This window comes from Athene noctua, chromosome 2, assembly GCF_965140245.1.
Source record: "Athene noctua chromosome 2, bAthNoc1.hap1.1, whole genome shotgun sequence".
Taxonomy (NCBI): domain Eukaryota; kingdom Metazoa; phylum Chordata; class Aves; order Strigiformes; family Strigidae; genus Athene; species Athene noctua.
Genome location: NC_134038.1, coordinates 128,982,215 through 129,009,720, shown reverse-complemented (window position 1 = coordinate 129,009,720; position 27,506 = coordinate 128,982,215). Strand labels below are relative to the sequence as shown.

The window sequence follows — 27,506 nt, the reverse complement described above, 5'->3', positions numbered from 1 at the left end:
GTGTTATAGAGGAATTTTTTTTTTTTTTTTTTTTTTTTTTTTACCAAAGTCTATAGTATCTGTATTCTTGGTAAGAGTTTGTACAGGACACTTTTATCAGTTGGCAAAAATGATGTACTTTTCCTAATAGCAGAGTGTAGGCTTCTGTGAAATGTACTGACTTCAGACTATCTGATTCAGGTTTGTGCTTGGCATTAAAGTACTAAGAGGAACAGAATGCAGCTGAAATGGGTAGACATTGCCTGGTTACCCTGTACCAAATTTTAATCTCCAGCAGAAGCCATTTTGGTCAAAACTTGTTAATCTTTTACAAGAGGAAGAGTAGCTAAAGATGTGTGTTGGAGATGGCCACTCATGCAACCTACAAGTGGATTAAGGCACCTTTCAAAGCTTTTCTTTTGTGTTTTTTTCTCATTTCCTTTCTCTCTGCCATACTGGTCTCATACAGGATTTGCCACTACATGGGCTAATTATCTCATTATAGATAAATTTCTGATGCTACACATAATTCATTGCCTCAAATTCCTTTCAAGAAAATTACATGATAATACAATCACAAGTAGCTGGAAAATTCCAGTGTCTAATTTATATTCCACTCTGAATTACCCAAGACCTGAGTGCTTGGAAAGCAGTGGTACTTATACCTTTATCTCTTGGAATATTTTTTTTTTTTATTTAAACTTTTAGTTTTCCATAATCATAAAACATGTCAGCCCACATTTCTCAGTAATAGCCTGCAAAATTAAAATCTATCAGTAATGCTAACAGATTCTGCTCCATCACTTTTGACGTTGAATGTCTGTTGGAACTAGTTCTTTTATAGCTTGATTTGCAAAGCTTGAAAACAGCTTTTTTTATTATGGAACCGCTAAGACAATATAATTGTAGTAAAGCAAATAAGAAGCTATTAAATATATGTGTGCATGTGTATGTGGAGAAGGACCATGAAATTTCAAGATTTGACTGCATTTATACTAGGAAGTTCAGTATTATTATTTTGTAGCACCGATGAGGATTGTTAGACATGTAGGACTGCAATTAGTTTAAAGTCTGTGCCTTAAAAATATCTGAACAGTTTTGTCTTTTAAAGTTAAAAGAAAAAAATTGAAAGGGAATGAGGTCAAGCCAGGAAAAAAAAATCCCAAAAGCTAATTGTTTTTTAAAAGTTACATGACATTGAAAATTGGAACTTGGAACTGAAATGCCATATCACCTCTAAGTATAATAAAATAGTAAATTTTATTAAATGTATTCTGGAAGGAGTAAGTGAAAATTGTAAAGCTTGATGTGAGTGGCAAAGAGCCCAGGCAATATCCAAAAGAGTAAACACTTAATGGCTTAACCTAACTAGGGCACAGTCTGCTGCAGCAGGCAATTGAACAGGGGATGTTGATATTTAAAAGCAGCAGCACTGATTTTTGAAAAAGATGGCTTTTTTTCTTCCTGTGTGCAGTACAAATATATATATTTTTAAGGCTTTAGGGAATATTTAGATGATGGGTTTATGTGTCTCCTTTTAATATTGACCCTTTTTTAAATTTTTCAAAACTTGTAAAATTTAAAGTCACTTTGACCTTTCTTCTTTCAGCTATGAAATTGCCATCTTTAAATTGAATTATTCACTCAGTTCCAGAACTCGCACATCCTTTATACAAAAATATTGCAGTATCTTCTTGTCAGCTTTAAATGGAGGCTCTTAAAAAGACTGAGTTCTTGAAATATTTTAACTAAAATTTTCTGAATGGACATGATTATTATAGCATTTCTAATATATTGATCATTGTCATTTTCACAAGCCTGAAAAAGTGTTCTTGTGCTTTGGAAGATCTAAACCCATGTCTACCTCTGGGTGAAATCACATGGACTGTACTGCGCTTAGATCGATAGTCATATACCATATGGGCTTGTGTACAGAGGCATTCATGGAAATGAAGACTACCGTGTCTTCCTGGATTTAGCAAAAAAACCCCTCTGCTGTGTATGTTTCTTCCAAATGGACTTGAGACAGTTATTTCTCAGTCAAATATTTTCATAATCCAGACACAGATTCTTATTTCAAAACATATAGATGCCAGTTCTGATGTTTGATAACCAAGACATGCCTGCATGAGAACTAGGTAAGGGAAACCACCAGAAAGTTTAACTTTTTCTTCACAGAAATTCACTTCAATTCTGTGATAACTCAAAAAGCGGCTGAATGGACCTTTATAAAACATATGAACTAAGTCACTTCTAAGTGGAGACAGCTGGGGTCTATTTAATATCCTGTGTAAAATGGTAGAGGTCAGCTTCCTGGAATAACTTAGGAGTTTTATTTCACAAATATCCTACTGCTGCAGGGACCTGGGGTGACGATGAGGCTCTCAAACTAAAATGTGCTGTAAGGAAAAGCTCCAGGGCCATAGTTCTCGTTCTAGCTCTGCACCTGGTGCAGGATGGTAGGAAGCATCTTGTGGCCTGCAGTATCTGTGCATCCTCATAAATGTCTGTTGGGTGGGTGCTTATTAATGCAGGCAAGTAGTCTTAATTTTTTTCTTCCAATCCTATATTCTTATGGTTTAGGCATTGGGGTACTAATTGAAAATCATTGAGAAGTGACACATTGGACAACAGGTGATTCTCAAATGTACTGATGTACTTAACTACATAGGTTATTTTGTAATTTGGGACCTTGGTTCCTAAATCATTTAACTTATCTTGAAAGTTTTATGATGACTTTTTTTCCCTCCTTTCAATTAATGCAGCCATGTCTTTACTAGATCGTATATTCCTTAATGTGTTCCTTGTATCATTTCAGCTTAATTACTCTTGACTCCTTGAGTTTGGAATCTTACTTTATTTTCTAACTCCTGCTATTCCATTGTCTATTGGCCATGTGGGTGAAAAAAATATGTTTGTCTTTGTAGACCAGTGCCACTGGTAAGTGTTCACACACAGAGAAGTTACACAATGTAGCAACTGATATCATTAGTAGTCCAGTGATGCCTTCATTAAAAGCCTGTGGTGCAATAAGCGTGAAAATTCATATAAAATTGTACATAAATAATGATGTCCAGTATGATTACATACATTTGACAGGGTGAAAATTTGTCTTTTCCTTGGCTACATTTTTAAATAGAAGATAAATGGAAGCTGTAAAGAAGAACTAAGAGGGGTAATTATTTGTGTTAGATGGACAAAAGATGGAAATCGAGAAATAGTAGTGTGTCACTGGAATAGGCAAGCTGACCACAGCCAGAAAAGGCTTTTGTAGACTGAGCTGATTCTGTGGGCCCTATGTGGTGTGTAGCATTGCTTGTTTAGTCAACTGTACAATGGCTCAAGACTGTCTTCTGTGGTATAAGTTTCTATGCTGTTTTTTCAAACAGAAGTAAATAGGATGATTGTAGTGTTTTGGGGATGGATTAGAGAAAATAATGAGGAGCAGCTCCCTCAGCCCTCGATGTCTCTTAATTTACTCTTGAAATAAAAATAATTACATTAATAAAACAATTCATATATGGCTTAGAAACAGTGTAATTTCCATCTCACCCAGTATTTTTCTGAAGTGAGAAAGAGCAGATACCTTAGGGAATGGTGTAAGAGCAGGACAGACCTGAAGTAATAATTCCTGGCAAATTATGGCTTGACAGTTTTGACACCAGCTTGCTCTATGATTTTAAGTAATCTGTGTCCACTGCTTTGTAAGTCCATGCAGCATCTGCAAGCAGATGTGAGCCAGCCCTGCCTCATTCCCAGGCAGATGCCTACTCACTTTGCCAATGCTTTGAGCCAGCTGAAAGCTGTGTCACCATGTTAGCCCTGCAGAGCCTCAGGCATGACGCTCTGCTGTCCTCAGGTCTTCCTCAGCTAAGCCTGATCTGACACTGGATGCCTGGACTCCACAGAGCATGTTCTCCTTTGCTTGCAGAGCTTGGGTAGATGTACTTTGTTTTAATTTGCCTAGATGTAAAAATGTTTTAGTGCTCCAGGAACCAGACCTTGTTTTGCAAGATTTATTACAGTTTGCTCGTTTCTTTCAGAAATGTGAAAAACCTTGTTGCAAAACAACCAAAATACAGTTTTGTTATGTATTTACATCTGACATACACTGTCATTTACAAAACGCTGAATTTATTTCAAAACTATCCATGCATTAAAATGAAAGCCCTCATCTCATGCTGCTAAAAGACGCCCCAAAAGAAATACTTGCCTTTGCCCCGAAGTAATAAAACAGTCGAATAAAATTTATTGCCAGCTCAAAATGCTACTAACACCTCATTTTCATTGCCAAACTCTGCAAATAATCTTTAATTTGTTTTCTTTTACATATGTGTGCAAGAGCTTAAAGGAAATACTTAAAGAGTTGTACAGCCTGTAGAATACTTCACTCCATGTGTATTAATCTTTAAATGGCTGGCTCACAGTGCCATGTAAACTGGCTGGAAAAGGAAGAAACGTGTATTAGACATCTACCTGAAGAACTGGAAGTTGAAAGCACCTGAAAATCTTTCAGAAATAGACATTTTTAGTTTTCTTTGCATGTGTGTGCGCTATGAATTAATTTAAAAAAGGACAGCTTGGTAGAAGAAATGACATGACAGCCAAGGAGTGGATGACTGTGAATGGGAAAAAGAGAAGCCATGAAGTCCACAGTTTTAAAACCTTTTAAGGTGTAATGTCTTAAACTCTGATGAAACATGTAAGGAATTTGCATGCTAATGGAAATGAGGATCCTTTTTTATGTATCGAGCGTTTAAGAGTATTGCCCCCTGGCTAAATTTATTAAGCCAGAAGAATCTTGTAAATTTCTATTGAAGATTTATTAGTCCCATTTGTTTCTGTTCTGTACAACATGAATATTAAACTCAATCCTGCAAGTTTGTCACAGGTGAAACTCCCTTTCAAATTAAAGAAAGTTCTGGACCTGAGCCAAAGCCAGTTAAATACATGTACTGACTTCATGAGACTTAGGTAAAGGCTCTTGTGTGCAGAGCTTTTTAGGACTGATCCTGGTCGGTGGGGATTTGAGTGAATAGAGCAGAGGCATTTTCAGTGTCTTCTTTTTTTTTTTTTCTTTCGTCCACTCTTTCATTTTGTTTTAAGTTCCTCATGAGAATAAATATTTTAAAATATCTTTAGAAGTCAATTGAACTTAATCTGGAATCCTATCAAGTAAAATTGCTCATAATCCACCTGGGAAAGAGTCATCTCTCCTAAATTCAATTAAATTCAAGCATCTTGTATAAATTAGTCATCTAGGTGTCTTCCATAGCAAGCAGGAAGAGACACACACACACCCCACCACCAGCCACCACCACCCCCCACCCCCCGAGGGATTCAACCAACCTATTTCTTTCCCTTGAACGTATGAAGGCTACATGACCTGTTCAGACTAACCACCAAACCCTTGAGCAGCTCTGTTACATGAGTTATGTCTCTTCCACAGAAGCTGAGAGGACAGCTCAGCACTCCACCAGCACTTCTAGGCTGTTGTGTAGATGGATGGCTTTTGAGCTGTCTGATAATGGGTAGCCAGACAGCTACATTCAATGGAGTTTAGTTTTCTTGCAAGCCTTAAATCTTCCTTCTGTATAAACTGAACTTGTTAACTTAACTTTGTATTCCCTTAGTTTTGATGCTTTAGGTTTAGAATAAATATCCCCTCACTGTTTTTTTCGCTTATAAAGTGATATATTACTCTCCGCCACTCAGTTTTTCTTTTAAACTTATAAAGAGGAATGCAGTGTTTAGGTGCATAAATCTGCCTCCCCAAACCTGGCCAAATCCTGTCTGTGTTTCTTACCCATGTGAGCAATTACCTTTGTCTTTTGATTTTTGAAAATCACCTGAGTGCTACTTACTTTTGGGCAGATGGGATGCGATTTGTAGCATATTAAGTGTGGAACAGGACACGGTACAGTGCCACTGGGAGTCTGGTTGAATTCACTGTCTTTCCTTCCAGGTTTTTCTGAACTGAATGGAGGAATTCCCTTTGTCTGAAGTTAATGGTGCCCCTGGCATCATGGTACATGGGCTTCTTGGGAATACATCTGGGAGTGAAGTGTGTAACAAGTGCACAAAAAGCACTGTGAACTGCGTCTTTATTTTTATGTCTTCTAACCTGATGTAGGACAAGCATGTGTGGAAATCAGCACACAAAATATAGAACACCTTTTGAATTTTCACTTGGTCTATTGGTGAACGCAACAACTGCTTTCACTACTTAAGCACTGTGCTTGCGTTGGAAGTGGGTGGATATGTCTGGTCTGTTTTCAGGAAATTTTGAGCAGTTTTAGTTAATTCATAAGCAGATTCTTTCAACAGATTTATACAATTTTTTTTAAGTTTAATTTTTATTTTTAAACCACATTTTTATGCAGCTTAAATATGTGCTGTTTCCAGTTGTAAGATACCAATAGCTATTCATATCAGTTGCTGTTTTTCTAGTCCCCCAGGGAAAGCAAGGGTTCATCTCAGAATTTAAAGCAAACCAAATATTGTGATGAACTCTTTGGAATAAATATGAACATAATTTTCAGAGACATATGGCTATATTCAAGAATTAACTTGAGTCCTAAAGGTAATTAAAAAGTTAGGAAGAGGAGGCTGTGATATAGATAAGAACTCTACAGCTCACATGCAGGGCCCCAAGTTGTAGAGTTCTCACTTCACTGGTAAGAGAAGACAGACCAGGAATCACAAACATCAACTATTATAGTAGATACGGGCCTAAATGGCATTCAGGGATTTACGTTGCTCTGTCCAGGTAATGAATAGCTGAGTGTAAGGAAGAGAAAAATTAACGGTTTTGGCTTTTTGCCTTTCATTCCATGTGCACAGACAGTGAAATCTCTCTCTCTTTTTTTTTTTTCCTTCTCTGCTTTCATTTCTGAAAGATACCAGGCATATAAGGGAGTCAGAGCTTTACATGATGTATATTTCCTTGGAAGTCTCTTAGGTTATTTGCATGCTGGAAGTTAAGCGCAGTATAAGTTCTTTGGTAGTTCAGGGCTAGTGGACTGTGCAAGATCAAGATCTATGATACATTTTTTCTGCACACTACTACGCTAACTGAAAAATTGCATTTTTGTACTGACAGATCTAAAAATATTTCATAAAATACTGCCCAAAACTTGTGTTATGTCAACTGACCGTGCTGTCATAGCAATAAACAAACAGACTCTGTAGGAAGTTTGCACCTGATTTCCCAGAGTAGTGCTTGTTTCATTCTCTTACCAAGGATTTTCTTTGCTATAATGTCATGGCTTGGCTTTAGAGAGCCAAGAATGTTGTATTTAAGAAATTATACATAATAATAAACCCAAATATAAAGAAATGGGCATGACAGTGAACCATGCAAGTTTTACTCCTATGTACAAATTGCTTTCTTTTTAATACATGAGTACACAGCATGTTACACTAAAAAGCCTGCAGATTTCCTTAATAATTCCTTGAATACATTAGAACAACATAATTCAAAGGAGTAAAAAGAAATAATTTGGTTTTCAAATTAACAGCTGTCTTTACCAACATATACACTATTCATTTACTTTGTGCATATTGGTATTGTGAACTTCAGCCAATTTAGCCTTTTATTTTTCTTTAAGTTTTTTTTTTTCTTCTATATTCCTGCTCTTTTCCTTTTGCAGTGGAGTTCACAGTCTTGTTGAACCATGGAAGTTTTCTCTTTCTAAAAGTCAGGTCCTGAGAAGCACAGACCATTTGGTCTCATCGCTACCTGTGAAACTTTGTAGAAATGTATTTTCTTACAAGACTTTAATGTGTTGGTATCTTACAAATCACTACAACAATACTTTTTCTGAGGGTCTTAATCAAAACTGCTGTTAATGCCGGTAAAAGAACCACAGTAAGACATTTGGCACCTAATGCTCTCTCTCCCCTCCTCATCACCATCACCATAAGAGCCTTAGGCTCCTTTCAGCTGCTACCAGGTCTGGCCCTTCTTCGTAGGAAGTGGTAGCAACAGGATCAGGGCTCAGGTGCACCTTTTAGCAAGTAACACTATTTAGTAAGCCCCCTGACCTTACTTGTTCAATGGCTCCGAGGAATAGATATGCCCTTCAGAAGTACTATCAGTCAGGCTGTGGTTGCTTATATTCCTGAGAGCTTAGCATACACTGGAAGATTCATTCAGATTCAAACAGAACCTGAGTTTTGTGTATAGCTGCCATCTCCCAGTAGAATCATGGCTGTAGAGTGATATGGAGGTCATTCAGGAATAGCAGTCCCTGAACTGATGGTAAACATCTAAACAGTAAGCCTCTTCTGTTGTCTTCTGCAGTACCTGCTTCTTGGTTTTTAGGCTTTCTCAGGTATCTCTAAAAAGTAAGAGCTTTCAAGTAAATTTGCATTGGAATTACCACTTAAAAAATGCTGAATTAAGTACCTCAGGAACTGCTGTGATATTGCAAGGATTAAAAAAAAACTATTTGAGATGTTACAGAGTATCAAACAAGACATTCGATTTCTTGCTGTGAATACTTTCTATATGGAGTGGAGGGTTATTATTTCCTCTGTTATTTTTGATATGTTGGCATCACCGTTAAGTCTCAAGTGTAGATAGATTAGATTATTAAACTGCTAAAGAATGAATGATAATTTTTACTATTGTAAAATCTTCTGAAGATGAGTTGTTGGTTTTATTTAAATCTAGGAAAGAGATGATCAGCTTTGATTTAGATCCTGTAGGTTTGGCAAAAGCATGACTTCAAAACGTAAACTGAAATGTGAAGTCTGTAACAATCAGTTTGGCTGTGAGCTACACATGAATAAAGACTGGATTTTGTTGTATCCTATCTTGCACCAGATAGATACAGCTGGGAGTCCAGAATAACTTCTGTGCTCCTTCCATTTGAATTAAACAAAATAAATATTCAGACTTAAGTTTTATTTACATGTTGAGCAATTTAGGGAATGTAAAAAGGAATGCAGCTTTCCCTGAGGAAGGTATTCTACAGAATATCTAAAACAATAAAAGATGCACATGCACTACCAATGAATCGGAGCGTCTTTAATTTGTACTCTGAACTGGAAGCTTATGAAAGCTTACTGGAAGCTCTCAGTACTGTTAACGTCAGTGTATGTGGCTCTGAAAGGCCATGTACATTTGCTTGCTCAAGGATCACATGAGAGCACTATGAATAGGTCAGGCAGCTATTGCTGATCCTAAACAATCTGTCAGCAACTGTCTTTGTAACAGGCCACATTATTCTTCTGATTTGGGGGTGACTTGGCCTGTCCCTCACAGAGAGTATCTGACAGTCTGCTTGATACGGCAGTGCACAGGACTAAGCATAGGCACCAGCAGACTGATATTTTCCCTTGGTGATGGCAGTTGCTCAGTGTGTGGCCAGTTTGGATTTAAAATCAATTGCAATGAGATGAAGCTGTTAATGGACTGGTGAGGAGTTAAGTATTTCAAAAATTGGTGAGCTGTAGGATGACTCCTGAAAGTGAAGTTCTGCAAGGCAGGATATTGTTTGAATTACTGAGCTGTACCAGATCCATTTCTGGTCCTTGCCTATTAAAAATAATCTCCCTTCGCAAAGAGGGTGAACAAGGAATGGCAGTGTGAGGGCTAAAAAAGACAGCATAATGCTATAAACAAAGAGAGATGCAGAGAATGTCTTGTCAGGCATATTATTCCTTGAAGTAAAACTCTTTTAACAACTGCATCTTTTAGTGACTTGGGTGGCACAGTGAGTAAATGTACTTGGCCTTTTCATCTTTTGGGCACAAATCTTGGCTTCTGTTGAAAATGAAAATTAGTTTTGGTGGTTTCATCAGAGCAGACATTTGTCTGCATCACAAAACCATTCAGTCTGGCACCAGGGCTCGTCGTTGCTTGAGTGGGGCCCAGCACAGGAGAGCAGGAGTGTTGCAGGTCAGGGCTGCAGTCAGTACTGAGCGTTGAAAGCTTGCCCAGTCAGCCCACACTATCGGACTTTAGCCAGTACTATTTACTTCACTTTCAAGAGCATCTATTTCTCTCTGTCACTTTCTCTGTCTCACTTCCTCACACACACTTAAAGAACAAAAACCTCTTTTATACAGCTAAGCATTTTAAATAATTTTTCCAAGTCAGAAAGGGAGAGAGACTGGAAAAAATTACAGCACAAAGCTCAGCTTGCAGATGAACGATTGCCTTGTCATCCTAATATCCCCCTTCCTTCCCTTAAACCTCACTGGTGAGTGGGCTATAAGCAAGAATATTGGCTGGGCTCTACTGGAGTAGGTCTCCAGGATAGGACTTTCTGCTGCCTTTCTTTCATCATGCAATTGCTTCGTCCCAGGAGCTCTTTCTGCTCTGCGCACAGCAGATAATGAACGCGTGGCTGCAATGTTGAAAACATCTATCTGCCTAACATCTGCCTGTCCTAGATAAATTCATTTATTTTATCTGATGTTATGTTCTGCCCTTTTCTGATATTTGCTTGAAAAGGCAGCGAAGCAGGAAAAATGTTCACAAACTCCAAGAACCAAGTAGAAATGTAGAGAATAAAGATTTGAGACGTAAAGTTGCCATGAGCAGTGTAGAGATAAAAAGCTTATTTTAATGAATTGAGTTTGACTCTGGGCATCTGAGTGCTGCAGGATGGAGCTCACAGTGGGCTAGTTTACCGTGCTGCAGGTAGCACTGTACTGTCACACACTGTGTTTTCAATACGCAGGTGGGTCAGCTGAGCATGGTATAAGTGTCTCTGCATTATGTTGCAGTCTGCCATGGGGTAGTGAGGCACATTGGTGCAGCTGCAGCTGGAGTGACAAGCACATTGGGAAGCTCCTGAAGACCCCATACACTTTTGAAAATGGAACTTAGGTCCTGCATTACTACATGGCTTTACAAATGTTTTCCCAGAAAAAATGCACTTAAAATATGAGATACTCTGAATTTAGTGGCCTGTTCATCTGCATATGCTCCTTCTTCATCTAAAAGTACTTCAATAAAGTTCCTTCGAGTGAGAAAAATCTATTTCTGAAATACCAGCTTTCAGAGGCATGGAGGAGCAGGGGACTGCTGATTAAGATGAGACAAAGCAACATGTCCTGAACAAAGGGTAAGAGCTCTGTCATACGTTTCAGAGTATGAAGCTCTATTTCCTGTTTTGCTATGTGGGGCATAATTCTTGTAAAGCACGTGTTCCACTCCCCTTGCCCAGCTATTGTCTTCTTCGTCTGAAATATGACCCCTTTATTACAATATATTGGGTATATCTGATTCCAGGTAGAGACTGGTTTATGTTAGCAGAGTCTTTTTCCTCTTCAAAAGAAAGAAAGAAGGTAGCTAATATTAAAAGTATGGGGGAAGCTGTTGCTTTCAAGGAGTACATAGTTTAAGCAGTTGGGGTGAATGAAGGTCTTGCTGCTGAGTGGCTTCCAGAGAACAGAAGAGTCTAAGGCTGCTGCTGAAATTTGGACTCAAAGGTTGCCTGACTGTCATTCTCCAATGCTTTTAGGTATAAGAGGCTGAAATTTTCTGTGCCCTTGAAAATTATGAACTCACAGGATTAATCTGAGCCAAAAGTGGTAAAAGCAGAAGCTCTTCAGGTTTCCCCTCACATATTTGTCAATAAACCTCAATCATGACTTGTAAGAGTCTTGGTATCCCAATCTTGTGACGTTTGTGTAAATACCGTCAATCATACATAAATTCTGTGCTGGTTTTCAGCCGTGTGGATAAATACCTTTTGGAGTTAGGTTGAGACCACCAAACTGATTCCATCTGAGTCTTTGTCCAGACTTATGAAACCTTAAAACTGTTGCATATTACTATGCCACTACTTATCACACCACCATCTTCTTAAGCACTTCTCCTACTCATAAATCAATGGCTCCAGTTCTCTTTCTCTGTCATGCATAAGGTAGGAAGTTAACTTCCTAGGAAGCCACTGTTCCCAAGAAAATTAAAGTAAATCCATGTTATTGAAAAACTTTAGAGGGCAAGGACTGTGGTTTTGTTCAGTGCGGTGAATGACTAGCAAAGTAAAGGGATATGTGCTCATGTTGGATTAGTCCTACTGCAATAAAAATAACAATAAGCCTTTGGATGCTTTGGCAGCAATATCTAATTCTTTGATCTTCCCTTTGACTGTGATCTGTATAATTTTCCAGATGTACTTACTTACCTGTTTCACAATAGCCAAGAGAACCTACAGTTTTTCAGGTCATACAGTCAGATCTAGTTTTTGGTATTTCTTGAAGTTGGCTTGAGCTGATGGGTTTGGTCTCCATTGCTGTTATCTCAGGTTGCTCAGGAAAGAAATGTTTATTCCACTTAAAATGGGTTACTTTATAACAATTCTCAGAGCATGTCAAAAGCAAGTCCAGTTACATTTAAGGACTTTCTAGAAGCAGTTGCTAAATTAATACCAGTCAGTAGATGCAATAGTTTTCAAAGGAATTGACATAACTGTGTCTTTTCTTATAAAAGCGTTAAGCATTCAGACTGTATACTGTAAAATGAAGGTGAACTGAGGTTGCATTTGTCAGATGACATGTTATAATAAGTATGGAGACTTCAAGGCACATCATCTAGTTTTTTGTGTTCAGAAAAAATGAAGTATTTTTGTAGGAAGACGGCTATTCTGCTAGCTTATAGTAAGATCCACCAGGCACTAGACACATAAAACAAAACAGAGACATAGATTTGTAGCTTATAAGCTTTTTTTTTTACTTTAGTACAATTGATTTGAACAAATGTCTGTATTAAAACACAGGTAGTCCTTAAGTGTCTGTTCAAGAGTGCTCCAGTTCAGATCAACACATCAGGCGGTGTATGACTGCCAGCCAAACATCTTGCTACATACTTGCAGGATTTCCCATAGCGGATCTTACTTTAATCAAATAATTCAAACTTTTCTTTTGTAAGTACAATAGAAGGGCAGGGCTTGTGTTTACAAAGTATTTGGTATGGAAATCCTGTATTAATGGAGGTACATTTACTTCACTTAGGACAGTGTCCACATAGTAACTCTTTAAATAAAAGGCCTTTTGCTGTTGCTTGTTCCAGGGAGCAATCACATGCAAAACTAACCCGTCACATACAGAAAACATAAGGAAATGGCTTGAGAGATGTGCACTGTAGACAGCGGAGATGTTCCTGCTAAAGAAGACGATTTTATGGATTATTTTCTCACTGTGGATGTAAAGGAATAAAATTTATAAAAAGTAGTTTTATCCCCATGGAAACTACTAAATAAAGAGGCTATGTCTTTCTCAATCTATTTGCAGAATGATTAGCATGGGCAATGACAGATACTGTCTTTTTGTAATATAGTGGATTCATATGAGGTGTGCTTTAAATTATTTTCTTTCTAAGGCAGCAGCTGTATTTTCTGTGAGTAAACACAATGTGCTTCCACACAGCCGGGTGCAGGATCTGGATTTTTTATTATTAACAATAAAGCATTTAGAGTTTCACATAAAAGATGTTTAAAAAAGAAAGATAATTTTATTACTCAGTGATAATATTATTACTCAGTAATAGGTAACTAGAATTGCGGCCCTCTGAGTTCCTTATTTTGCTGTGCCAGAAAATGCCGGAATCAAAATAAGCCACTTACAGAAGAATTAAACAGAGAATCAGCATTTCCCTCCACAGTGAGTTGGAAATTACATGTTGCTTCTATATTTTATACAGTGAAATCTATTTTCCTTTTTTTCTTGAATTATAATTCTGCTATAGTTGAAAAGATAATTTTGCCAGTGTATTAAATACCTGGCAGAAAAGGTGTTTTAGAACATTTTTAGGTAAATGTAGGTCAACACAAAGGAATCATACAGTTGGAAATATTTTCCAGTGTTTATGTTCAGATGTTCAGACCTGTCTGGCTCCTCTCTATTTGCATGTGTTGGGGTTATAGGCAGTCCGGCTACATTCCACATTGATTTATATAAATATATTGCAGATTATTAACCTCCAGCCAAATACCAGCAAATTTCACTTTTCAGGAAGGTTTGTGACTTTTCACAAAACTGATTTACTGCATACAGGACATGTGTCTTCCATGTACACCCCATTAAGGGTATCATAAAGAGTACAGTATTTGTCTTTATGAGCAATGTGCTGAGACATTTGCTGTTACGGTCACTACGTTACCATAATAATTTAATTAATATTTGTTCATATGATGATTGCAGATCAAGTACAGTTTAGTCTTCTACTAGAGTTAGGGTGACAGTCTCTCCATATCCTGTAACTCTGGTTACCAAATTATTACTCACTGAAAAGCTTCTTTGAGCTAAAAGGAATGTGCATGCATCCATTTTCAAAACATGGTGGCTAATAAACAATCTGCAAGTGTTTCAAATACTGTTGAAGTGGGACCACAGCCTTAACTGTTAAATCTGTATCATCTCAAGTGAAACACTGCTCTCTTAAACATGGATTACAGTCTTCACAGGTAGTTGTGCAAATTCTCTCATCTTCCCTTCTCTTGTGAAATATTTTGAAATTTAAGGTAAGAAGTAAAAACTCAGTACAAAGTGTTTTCCTAGTCTGTCAGATGTCCTCTTTGAAAAGCAGTAATCCCCAAGGCTTTGTATGTGATCTGTTGTCGACAGATCCTGCATATAAATCCTTTAGTCCTATGACAAAGAACAAAAATATCACTTGATAACATTATCAGAAATCCTGCATTTTGCATAAAGTAAGGAAGCAGTTATTTTAAGAGGGTAAAAGATAAATATAATAAAACAACATAACTGCTGTGATGTTGACCAAAATAAGCAACAGTATCAACACTACTTTGGTCTGTTATCGATAATAGGTTCTTCAGTTTAACTGTATAGACATTTTCTCAATAACTGTATTCATACATTTTTTAAATCTACTGTCACCTAATAACAGTAGCAATTGATTTTCTGCCTCGCTTCAGAGAGAAAGGCAATCTGATCTGTACAATTTAAAACTAAACTAATAACTACATTAGTAAAGTATGTGAGCAGGGAACAAGCATCCTTCCATCTTTAAGATGATTTCCTATTGTGATTTTGTAGAAGTGGGACTTGAGGGAGGATAGTGAAAGTCGCTGGTATGACTATAGGTGTGATGCATAGAAGGATGGGCAGATGTTTGTGAAACAGATAAAACAGTGGTTAAAGCTGTTCAGGCAGATGAAGTGGAGAAGATGAGAGAAATCCTAATTATAAAGAGAAAACAATAGGAAATAGAATAATCAGATAGGAATGTGACATTATAAAAAGCTTTGCAAATTAGTTTTAACTTGACGTTGTGCAACAAGGTGAAGTGATAAAGGCATTATCATTTATGTAAAAGAATGACAGAAAGTGGTAGGACAAGAAAGCTTTCTTAGTAGGAGCATCTTGTTCACAAAGTGTTTTTCCAGGCTGTATCCTGACTCTGAAGGTATTCTTCGCATCCAGGAACTTGCAAGAGTGATCAGCAAAAAAATTCTGTTTCTATCAGAGGAGATTTAATTATAAACGTTTGTAATGCTGAACATGGGAATTATGTGGGAAGAAACTGAAGATGCATGCAAACACCGTGTATATTTTTTGTCAAAAATGTTTCTCAATTTTTTTTTTTCAATGACTGTAAGTGCTGCAGCATAGAATTTGGATAAATATCAAGTCATTTTCTGTATTAACTCTAGTCCTTCTGTCCAAAAAATATTTGCTTTTCATGTAATTATTTTACTTTAAACAGCTAATGAATTCTTAATCCTATTTCAGAATACACGCATGAAAAAGAGATATGACATTATTGATGTATCGGTAGTTATGAAGAATCAAGAGCTCAAAGATTGCTCTACCTTTGGAAAGCTCTTTTTTCCATTTTATATCCTGTAGGAAGTTTAAATAGACATGTATGAGCCGCAAGGTATGTTTGTCTGTGCTGGTTCCTGTATACTTACCTCCTCTTTTTTTTTCCTCCTCTCAGATTGTTTGATGTGTGCACCGTGTCACGAACAGACAGAGAGACCAAGTTAACATTAGTGTTTGAACACGTGGATCAAGACTTGACTACTTATTTGGATAAAGTTCCAGAGCCTGGAGTGCCTACTGAAACTATAAAGGTACCTAAGAAGAAAGATTTTGAATATTATTTCAGAAAATACTAGATAGGAAGGGCAAGAGATAAATCATAAGGACAAACTGCATTTTGCTTCCATAGGATTTTGTTATATCAAAAGTGAGTAATGCCAAGCTTGGGAAATGAATTGCAGCACAAAGATCTGTATTCACTAACAGATGTAATCTCTTTGTAGAAATGTTGCATATGGTTTGGGTTTTTTTCTCTTTTAGATTTATAAATCCCCTGAATCTACTGGTTTACCAAATCTAGCATTCCAAATCATTAAGAATGACCTTTGCTTGTAGCTGTAGGCAGATGATTCTATTATTGTTTACTCCAAGACTGCTTGAACCTTCCCTAGAAGGTGTCTAATAGAGTACTGAATTTTGATAGAATGGATAAAATAAATCCTGTGCTCCTCTCCTGTTCCCTTGTGTGTTTTGTTTCCCCGAGAGCCTCCTTTCATTTCATGTCTCTCTTGCCAGAAAGTTTTCTATATGTTCCAATAGCTGAAATGTTCACTGTGGACCCTTGATAAACTCTGCAGAGGTTGGGCTCAAGGAAAGGGATAGCCATAACCAGTTTTTGTAGAAGGTGGGAAGATTCTCAGTAACTAGAAGAATGATCACAAAGTTTTCACATCGTGTTATCTCATATTCTGCATCTGTAAGGGAGGACCTCTCCCCAGGATAGAACATGCTTGCATTATTAGTATTAAAATATGTATACCAACTCCTCTCCTGGGGATTTCACAGCAAGGTACTACATTGAGGATCATAGCTTGAAATGTTTGACTAAACATTTATGCCTGGAAAGAGAAGCAGAGGGATTGATGTTCCTGCATTTTGACTGTGTCTGTTTAACATTTCTTTTGATTTTTCTTTTTTCATGAGGAGAAATAATTTATGCTTTCAGAGATGGATTATCTTGCATTTGTATAAGTACTTTCTAAAAGTATGTTGTGTCATCTCGGCCTGGCAAAAGTCCTGAGGGAGGAAAAGAAAACAGGAAACCTATCTGAAATTTAGTTGTTTTAATATTATTTTTTTTGTTGTTAATAGCTTCAAACTTCAGAGTTGTTTGATCTTTCAGTATAAAATTAGACATAAAACTGATAAAGATCTTTTCATTTGTATCAAAGTCACACATGTATAACATCAGTCAGTTCCAGCAACCAAGTTTTCAAGCAATCTTACTGGATAATTTTATTTTTTTTTTAAATGGTTACAGCTTTGATTCAGTCCAAGAAGACTACTGGAATCTACCTCTTGCATTTGAAGGACTCTTTTATGATAATGCTTTTAGTGCTCTACTTCCTCCTAGGGCTCTGAAGCTACCTAAAGGAACTATATTTCAATGTGACTAACATTGTGAAAATAACATACAAGGTGACTGACACGCTATCTAACTAAATATATTGAAGTGAATGGGAACTAAATGACCAAGCCTCTGAAATCTCAGTTTGAAATATCTTTTGAGCTATGTTTCATTTAAAGCAAATAGAATAGGTGAGCACTGAACTAAAACATTTGTGATTTTCTAAAAGCCTGTTCTAAATTTGCAGTAGTAGAATGTAATACATATGTGTGAACATACACTTCATGGAGGTTATATACTGGTGAAGGAAATTGTTGGGTTTACTTTTGAAAAGCATTATTCTGCATATGGGGTTTAATAGTTCAACCCAGTTGATATATCTGATAATTTGGCACAATAAAAGAGAAAAATTTAGCCACACAGAAACAAGGAGGAGCAATTCTGGTCTTTTATGTACAGTGCAAGTTCCACTGCAGCCAGTGAGATTAGTGAGTGTAAAATTCAGCTTGTGGTATGTATAGCTCTTTTTAAATGGGTGAGGAAGAATGTAAAATTGCTGTTTACTTGGTTGTTGCTGTTGATTTCAACATTTGCACAGTAGCTGATATGTTATTTCTCAAATTCTGTTTGGCACAGGAAAAAAGAGAGATTCAGTTAACTTAAAGTTGCACCCTGTTGCTTCACTATTTATGTGAAAACACCCAGTTTATGGAGGTACTTTTGCTGATAGTCAGGGCTGATTACATGAGGAAGGGTCTCAAGGCCTATTCCTAATGCGTTTTGATACCTTTATAATGATACAGTCTTTATGGATATTCCTGGTAGAAACTCAAGCAAAGCATAGTTCTCCTGGCTGCAGGGAAATACTGCCATTTTGCAGCAACTGAGCTTTTAACCCAGAGTACATACATCGTTAAATGACTAACCTGACTTTTTATAGTTTGGCTTTTGAGGTTAATATGGATTTATACTTCATTTATTTTCCAGAATTGCAGACAATTTGTGTAGAGTATTTCCCATCACCACTAGCACAGTACAAAACAACTGCCAGTATTGTAAGACCATCTGTTAAAGTTCTGCATGTGTCAGCAACACAGAGGTGCCAAATGAGCCAAGTAAGCTCTGGATAGCTTGAAGTTGAAGGATCTAATATACCTCTTTGGCACCATGGTGTAAACTGAACAGTTGTTAGTGGAACTTGAATGACATAAAATTACTATGAGAGAAGTATCAGCACCAAAAGATCTTTTCTGTGTGAATTAACTACTGCCATTATGTACAATTTGGGGGAGGGAAACTCAGCTCTTGCTGGTTTGGGGCATGCTGCGGTTTTTCGTTAACAACTGTCCAGGAGTATAAGTGACACTGGTACAATTTTAAAGGATTTCCTTTATGTTCAGCAGATAGTAGTCAGACTGTATCATTCAGAGAAACTAACCGTATCGATCATTTAAACACAACTAAAGCTTTTGCTTAATGCTGCTCAGCAATGCCTTTCTAATGTCTAAAGTCCTGCAGCAGGAGTCACCCCAGAGGCTATTTTAGGAACATACCCACAGGTGCCCATAAAAATGATAGAAGAGAAGCACTTTCCCTTTGAGGTGTTGCCTTGTAGTGGAAATACTTACCTGGAATGTAGGACAGACATGCTCACTTCCCCTTCCTGTCACCAGGAACATGATTGCTGTAGTCCATTTCTGTGGCTATAGCTCCGGCTACTGAGTTCTAGGTTATTGTGGACAGAGGTATTTTAAATCTTTTCTGCTGAAGCAATTCCAGTATTTTTTAATGGAGTATACTTAGGGCCAGAGGGGTGGAGAACATGACTCCAATTACTTGTGGACATGGCATTCACCTTTGAAAGATAACTATGTTCAAGCCCTCAATCTGATTAATATGTCTTTGAAACTACTGGATTATAGTCCTGCTCACCCTTGCTGGCATCCTCTGTCAGATCTGATTAATATATATTCCATATGGTATGAATCAGAATCAGCAATGAAAGCATGTTTCTTCTTTCCTCTCTACCCATCATCTCCTCCCATCTTTTCTTCCTGGGATACTCTTTAACTTTATGGCAGTTTATGTGGAAATGGAAGGTATGAGTTCAGTTTCCTTAGGACACAGATGTTAGTCATGTGCAGGTCTTTGGTAATGTTAATGGCATTAGCAGTTGAGCCTTCAAGAGAGTTGGCTCATTAGGAACTTTTGTTAGTTGACATAAGGGTAGTGGAAATGGGAATGACACATCTCTGCCACGGTAAGATTTTTTTTTTTTTTTTTTTTTTTTAAAAAGTAGTTAACAGACCACTAAAGCATTTTGATGTGTTAGTCTTTGGGACTGAAGATTCTTTAAGCTGGGTGGTTACATTTTGATGTGATGCTTGTGAGGCTGGCATGGTTTTTCTGATCCTAAAGGATTTGGATGTGTATGCAGTTGTTATAACACTAATTACATTTTTAATATGGAAATCATGTGCATGCAAACAAGTTGATGTTTATTGATTTAAGCTATTGCAATTTATATAACAATATTTAGCTTTAAATTAATACATGCATGTGATAGCTTGGTATATAGAGCTGTAAATTAAGTGGTTTAGGAATGGCTCTCTGGAGTTGCCTCCTGTCATCTTGTTCTGATGGGCCAAGGAGTCTGTAAGAATGAGAGGGTATAGCAAACTGTTATTGAGGTTCTTTCATTTTAGTAATGAACAAAGCTAGCTTTACGAGATAATGTCATTATAAGTAAACTTGTGGCTTTTTGCAATAGTTTTCTTACAGCTGATCAGAGCATAGGCTACCCAAGCTACATGTGCTAACTGGGCTGTGCCTGTTTCGATCTGACAGTCAAAGAGGAAGGAGCCGAACAAAGGTCTCTGGTATAGCAGATGCATATGTAATCTATCATGGGATGTTAGAACTGCTGGGAATGTCCTTCTGCCGATGTCTGTGATCTGTGAATCTTCATGGTATTCCCCTCCAGCCTGGAACAGGGCAGCCATGTCACAGAGAGAACAGGGTTTAATCTATATCCTTTTCTCTGGTGTTTCCTGATTCCTCACCCAGGTGAATGGCTTCTGTGAATGTTATTCTGTTTCTCCTTTGCACAGGAAGCCTAGATCTCCATCTGATCCAGGAATCCGTATTTTGCTACTTATATGCCTAAAATTTAGAAAGTACAGCAGTGAACCTAATTTCCTTTTGTGGATTTATCTGGTAGTAGCTCATAAATTGAAGTTTAAAACACCCCCAGTCCTAGAATAAATGTTACTGTTGCATCTCTGTGCATTTCCTGTAACTTACATTACCTGCTATCAAACCAGGCAGACTGGTCACATCTTTGCAAGACTCTTAGAAAATTAATATGAAGATGTTGCTTCTCAGAAAGCAAATCAGTGTTCAGTGTTGTGAGGTAGTGAGTCATCAGCCATCTGCCACGGTTGTACCTACTCAGTCGATCACGTATAAGAGGTGGAGCAGATGTCACACAATCATGCAATTCAGAAAACAACACAAGGTATTCCAGGAAAACAGATTCACCAGTACTGAGAGTCTTCAGACTGTGGCCGTATTTAACAACATCAAAGTTAAAAGTCACTAAAAAAAGAGCCTGCTGAAATTAATAAGAAAGATACTAAGAAAAGAGACATTACTAACATTTTCCTGTCAGTACTTTTGTGGTGAAGGGAGAAGCAAACCTATTGAGGAATTTAGAGTTCACAAATAATGTACCAGATCCCCAACTGATACCAAGAGATGTAAATCCTTGCTTGCGTGAAATGATGCCCATTTACAGCTGCTAAGGATCTCATTCTTTGTAAAGGATTTTGCAGTGAGCTTTGTTCTGAATCCATATTACAAATTAAAGAAGAGTTGCCATTATAAATCATAGAATCATAGAATACCAGGTTGGAAGGGATCTCAAGGATCATATGGTCCAACCTTTCCTGGCAAAAAGAAATGAAGAACAAAAGGACTGAACTGATATATTATTGTGGGATTAATTTTTTTTTTTTCTCTGTTATCCTATTACCAGGGGTTGGACGGCTTCATGGCAAGGTAGTAGGAGAGAAAGCAAGTGCCCTGCACACATAGCATCCCTGAAGGAACTAAACCTTAAAAAGAGAACATTTTCCAAAGAGTGGTGGTTCCCTCTGTTGGAGGTGTTGTCCTTTCTTTCCCATACTGTGCTGCATGTAGACATACAGCCACATCTCCTTTGGTGCAGTGGTGCAGGTAGTAATGTGTGTTCTGACTAAGGGGTTTGGAGGAATCATGATTCGAATGAAGGGCCTGCTGAGCACAGGATGATACAAAATATAATGTTGTATCTGTACAGTTACTTCTTTAGCTTGGACCTTTTTATAGTCAGTGTACAGCCACTGATTTTAATTATGGGCATTAAATATCTTCAAATCATGACCATTTCCAAATTCAAATGCAGACATTTTCAAACTGATGATAATGCATAGCAGGTTTTTTTGCAGGGCTGTACCCAGGACTGCCCAGACCTCCATTGTTTGTGAACTGAGAGCTCATAAAAATGTGAGGCACTCCAATAATTTTAAATCACTCTGTCCTGGCTAGACTGATTTAAAATCATTGGAGCGCTTCACATTTTTTCAGTTGTTCCAGTTTGGAAAGCAGTCAGGCAACACTGTAGCGTAATGCATGAAAGCAACCTGCCTGAAATAATAATTTTAGTATTTCAGAACAATTACAGTGAATTAGAAATGTCACTGTGAAAAGATGTCTGTCAAGGACTTTCTAAATAGACATTTCAACCTACTTTTCTTTTATGGCTCAAACTCTCAAGGCAGCAGTACAGTCCCGTAGGGCCTTAAGGGACATATCCTTTTTGAAGTCAGGAGGAAGCTATTGTTTTCAGTAGATGGAGAGCCAGAAATCATCTTTATTCAGAAAGTCAAAGGAAATTAAGAAACTGAAGAGATTCTGAATTGTGGGCAGGGATGGAGATTGAGCCTTTGGTAGAACAGAATTTATGATCAAGTTATTGCAAAATTGCAGTATTAGAAACACTGGAAGTGAAATGTTGCTATCAGTTCATTTCATTTCTGTTAATTCTACAGAGCTGGACATTGATGTGATGCAAAAAAAAAAGCTTATGGATCCTACTGCTCTGGATTCCCTTGAGAGGCTCTCGGATTATTAGTGACACTTGGGTTTTTGCTATTGGAACATCAGTGTGGTAGCAATTGCTATGTGAAATGTTTTGATGACACGGAAAGAAAGAATGGGAGCACATGGTAGGAATAATGCTCAAGGAGGCATAGTGAGTCTAGACTGCCAGGCAGCATGTGAGAGACAGTGCCGTACTCTTCCTCAGCAAGCCAGTGGCAGTTCCTCCGAGTGGGGAGTATTTCTGAGATGCTTTCCTTTGTCTCATGGTGGTAGTATATAGTCGCAAGTTGCTCTGCAAGTAAATCCTGCCCTAGTGATCAGCAGAAGTGTTACTCATGTTTTCAGAGTCTTTCTCTTCATCAAAGATGAGATGCCACAGTTGAAGCAATTAAGAGAAGGCTGTAGCATCTTACGGTGCGTGTAAAGCAGTGACAGAACAATAGACTGAAATGTTTGGGTTTATCCATGTTCTAAATTTTGCTTACAAACCATGCGTTAATTTTGACAAGTTATTTGAAGGTTGTACTGCAGCAGATGTGAGATAAAGAGGAGATGTTCAAGGAGCTATTCTTGATTTTTATGGAGGCTGATAGGAATCACTTTCTTAGTTTCTGCACTGGAATGAAATCAGGCCCCTATGCCTCTGCACACCCACCTATACTTCACCCCAAACAAGCACACAGAAATGGGGAAGAGGAGACAGAATGACAGAAATTTGGGAAACCTGGCCAACATATTTTTTCTTGTTGAACTCAAGATTCTAAGGGTTGAACTCAGCTGATCTGGGACAATTTTGCAGCAGGATACCTTTCAGCCAACCCAAGCTATTGCAGCTCAGATTCTCTATTCTAGAATATTCACAAAGTGTCCGTATATATTCACAGCAAATATACAGCTGTAGTGTAAAATAATTCAGAAGTTGGCCACAGACAACTCATAGCTAATAGAAGATAATGTAGTAATCAAACGAGTTACTTTCTTATAAAACTGTTTTCTCTATTCCACCCCAGCAGAAATGTAATACTCTTGCACTAGCTGAATGCCCTGCTTTTGTGCCAGTGAATAGGCAGGTTATTGTATCCCACAGCAAAAATGAATTTGAAGTATGTTACTTTAGTGGCACACTGATTTATTAAAAATATGTTGTGTTTGTTTCTTTTCCTCTGTAACAGATGTATTTAGCTTATGCCAGAGAATAAAGTCACATACAAATGGATCTGGATAGAATTTTTTTGTATTGCATGTTTTCATATGCAGAACTTAAAATTAGCTTTAAGAATTTTTAAATTACTTATATATATTTAGGCATAAAACCACACATACGTATATAGATACAATTATTGTAAAAGTCCTCCAACATATTTGCAGAAAAAATGTTATTTGAGTGAGTGGGAGAAAGGGAAAGGGAAACTCGATGACCATCACTCTACTGTCTATGAAATTCATGATCTCAAAATAGCTGTGGGCCAGAACAGGCCAGAACTGGCAACTCAGATGTTTAGAGAAGAGTCAAAAGTACAAGAATACGGAAGGGGTAGCACCAGTTCTCCTTCTGTGCCTAGGGAGTGGTTTGGTGTATATTGTCTTTAAATGTATACACGTGAAGGCATACTACACATACACACACATATGTATGTATACACATGTATCTGCTGATTCCCAGAGTCCATCCCATAGGCTTATGTTTCAGCTCATTGTCAGATAGAGCTGAGTTGGAATGAGGGCTGTTACAGTCGTACCAAAGGAATAAAATGGGACCCAGCTGAGGCTGCACCTCTCTCTCCCACTCAGTGTGTCAGATTAGAGACACACAGAGAGCCCACGTCCCACTCGCCCCTGCCGATACCAGAGCAGACACAGTTCCTCCCTGCTTCTTGTCCTCTGGCCATCAGGCAGAGAAGCATTAGCCAGTGGCACCAGCCAGCTACACTCAGCTACTGAAGCAACCAAAGCCAAAACCTTTAACACTCAGAGAGCTTCCAGTGATTTCAACTCAGTGCTCTCTGCCTGTACTAATTCTATTTTTTCCAGCCTTTTCTTCCTTCCATCATTCCCTTTTCCCTTCATTTTTTCAGCTCACTTTCACTTTGTATTTACACTGTATAGCGCTCTTCTGTTCTTTCCCTCCCTCCAGAACTTTTCTCTCCATCACTTTTCTTTCCATTTTGCTTATCCCCTCCTGACTACTCCCATAAAAAAGTAATATCATGGAACTGTCACACTGTTTCTCCACCTGGGGTCTGTCTTGTCCATTTTATTTGTGAGCTATTAATAGAAGAGGCTGTGTGAAAACCCTTGACTGTATAGTGCCCACCATAATAGGTCCTCCTTTTTGGCTGGCCTTTACACAATACCTTGTTAAACACGAGTCATGATAATCAGATCCTACAACAGCATTATTTGTCTAAAATAGTGCTTCTCCTCTGCTCTGCTGTTACCCCATCACAACCACTTCACACATTTACACAACTGCTTCCTTTATATATCAGTGCTCTGTAATCAGCGTATGGTTCATGTTATGGGTTTCTCAGGTTTCAAAGTGAAATAAAATGACCTTGCTTCCATTTTGAAAATATCATTCTTTTTAAGAAGTCCAAACAAAGACACATTATTAGTAAGTTCGTAAGCAGCTACCAGAAGACAGAAAATTTAGCATGGAAACACAAGTGAAATAAGAGAAATACTGTTTGTTGTTTTCTCTTGGTGCAACAGCAAGGGAAAATATTTAGAAATTAAAAGTATTAATTTATTTGTAGCTTTAATAAAGCAGATGTGGTTTTGTAGTATTTGCCAGTGTCAGTACTCCAGAGCACAACTGGGTCAAATCCTTCTGTGGTGTAACTGTTGGCTTCTTAGGGTTCCTCCGGGGGTGAGTGTGGTGCAATGCTATTAGCCTCAGTTAGCAAGCAGCCTTTCGTTTGTTTTCATGCAAAGCCTGAACAGTTTGCAATTAAGAAAGAGCAAATTACAAAGACTCAAGCTCCTAGATCAAATCTGTCCCTAATTTTTGGGTTGGAAGCCTTATCCAAAGACTCATCAACATGAGTATTTTAGGTTCTTCTTATTTCTCTGTTATCATTACAGCTATACAGTACTACCATTTATGTCAGTATATATAAAACATTTAAACTCATGCTGGAATATATACCTGAACCTTCTGGTTTGACTTCAGATTTTAAAGGAGAAACCCCAAAGGGAGCAGAGGCTTTGCTCCAGCAAAGCACTTAAGCTTCTGCTGAATTTTATGTAAACAGATTGCTCCAGCTTTAGAAGTGAGGTTGAAAGACTGAATTAGAGGAGCTAACAGAGGAGTACTGTTGACCTGATGAATTCCAAGGTTAGAGCAAAGAAGAATTGAAACCGTTGTTTCTGTAGTCTCAGATTAGTCATAAACTTGCATTTTTCTTGTGTTTAAATGCTTTGTCAGAGCAAGGAAGTAGTCTTCCCTCAAAACTTATGTGTAAACAATGTCTGTGCCTTTGGAACCAGACTCCTGACTATTCACAAAAGTGTGCCATAGTTGGTCATCATAGTAAACTGACTCAGTAATGGAAAAGGGCTTCAGAGGATCACAGGTTTGACGGACTGGTTTGTTTATTTCTTTTTTTCATTAATATTGTCACTGTTCTGGTCACAGAATTTATCCCGTTTGCCTTTGAAAATTGCGACCCTTGAGAATACCAGTTTAAAAGAAGCAGCTATTTTTTTACCATTGTGACCCACTCATTAGAAGCCAGTGTATTATATCTTTATAAATGTTGAACAGTGTCTTATACCATAAAGGGCCCATTGAACTTAGTGGCTTAATTGCAAAGGAGGTTACTGCTCAACAGTTTTCCCTGTTGCTAAATATGTGACTTTACAAACAGTGCCATAAAAATTCTAAGTATTTCTAAAATGTCCCACTTCTTTGGTCTATGCAATAGGAAGTATTGCACTGTAACTTTAAAAGGCCAAAAATAATCAAGAAGACATGTTAGCCATCTCTTAAGAGCGTTTCATTTCCAAGCCAATAAATTCAGCTGCTGAATTTTTGTCCTTTGTTTTAGGATGTGACAGTTCTGTTGCATAACTACAATTAAGGAATCTCAGAAGGCTCTGAAATATTACAGTATTCTGTGGATGCAAATGCAGAGTCATTTTCATTTAGTTTTACAGCAGGGAAGGGGGACTGGAATGGCAGCATGTTGCCTTTTTTTAACATCTAGTTTATGATTCATTCTGAAATATTCTTTCATTTGGAATTAACTTCAGATATTCCTGTTCTGACAAGCAGAGTAAATATTTTAGCAAGGACTTTTTAGAGAGAAATTTTGACAGTAATATACTCCTCCCTTAGTGTTGTTACAAAGGAAATACTTGCTATCCAAACCCAGAGTCGGCATGTTAATGGAAATGATTCCAAAAGAATACGTAGGATGTTACAAATGTAAAATGCATTTAATGAAAGAGTATACAGATGTCTTTCATGTATTTTAAATAAAAATGTCTAATTTGAGACTTGAGAAAGTCAACAGTGATCTCTGAGCCATATGCTTGTTATTACAATAGTATGTTGTGTATAACTGTCATTCAGTGAGAAACAACACAGACCAAAAAGGAAAAAACATATAAAAACATGAGGTTGAAGGAGGAGAGACCATCTTACAAAGCATTTTTTTACTATGTTTTTCTCTTGATTAGAATATATCCCTTTCTTGCTTTTAGTTTGCTCGCATAACTCCTGCTGATGTCTATAGGGCTTGTTGAAGACATAGGAAAAGGAGAATAGAGGCCAAGCTGCGTGGGCTATAGCGAACCAAAACTGCAAAGAGATGCATACTTGACAGAGAGTTTAAAATAAAAATAAACCACAGTTTCTCTGCTTGGTTTCTGGAGCAGAAAGTCGCAAAACAAGCAGAAAACTTTTGGTTCTTGATTAAATGGTTAGTTTAGCTTTCTTACCTCAACTGCTCTGAGCGTTTCAGGCTTCAACCTTCGTTTCAGTGAAAAGAATTTAGATCTAATT

At 37.6% G+C, this 27,506-nt stretch overlaps 1 protein-coding gene across 2 annotated transcripts in view; it reads left to right on the top strand.

Moving 5' to 3' along the window:
• CDK6 (cyclin dependent kinase 6) overlaps positions 1-27,506 on the top strand; it is a 131,883-nt gene that overhangs the window by 18,943 nt on the left and 85,434 nt on the right. For both annotated transcript variants that reach the window (XM_074897988.1, XM_074897989.1), the window contains exon 3: positions 15,905-16,040. In XM_074897988.1, the coding sequence (XP_074754089.1) occupies positions 15,905-16,040 (136 nt within the window). The remainder of the gene's footprint in view (positions 1-15,904; positions 16,041-27,506) is intronic.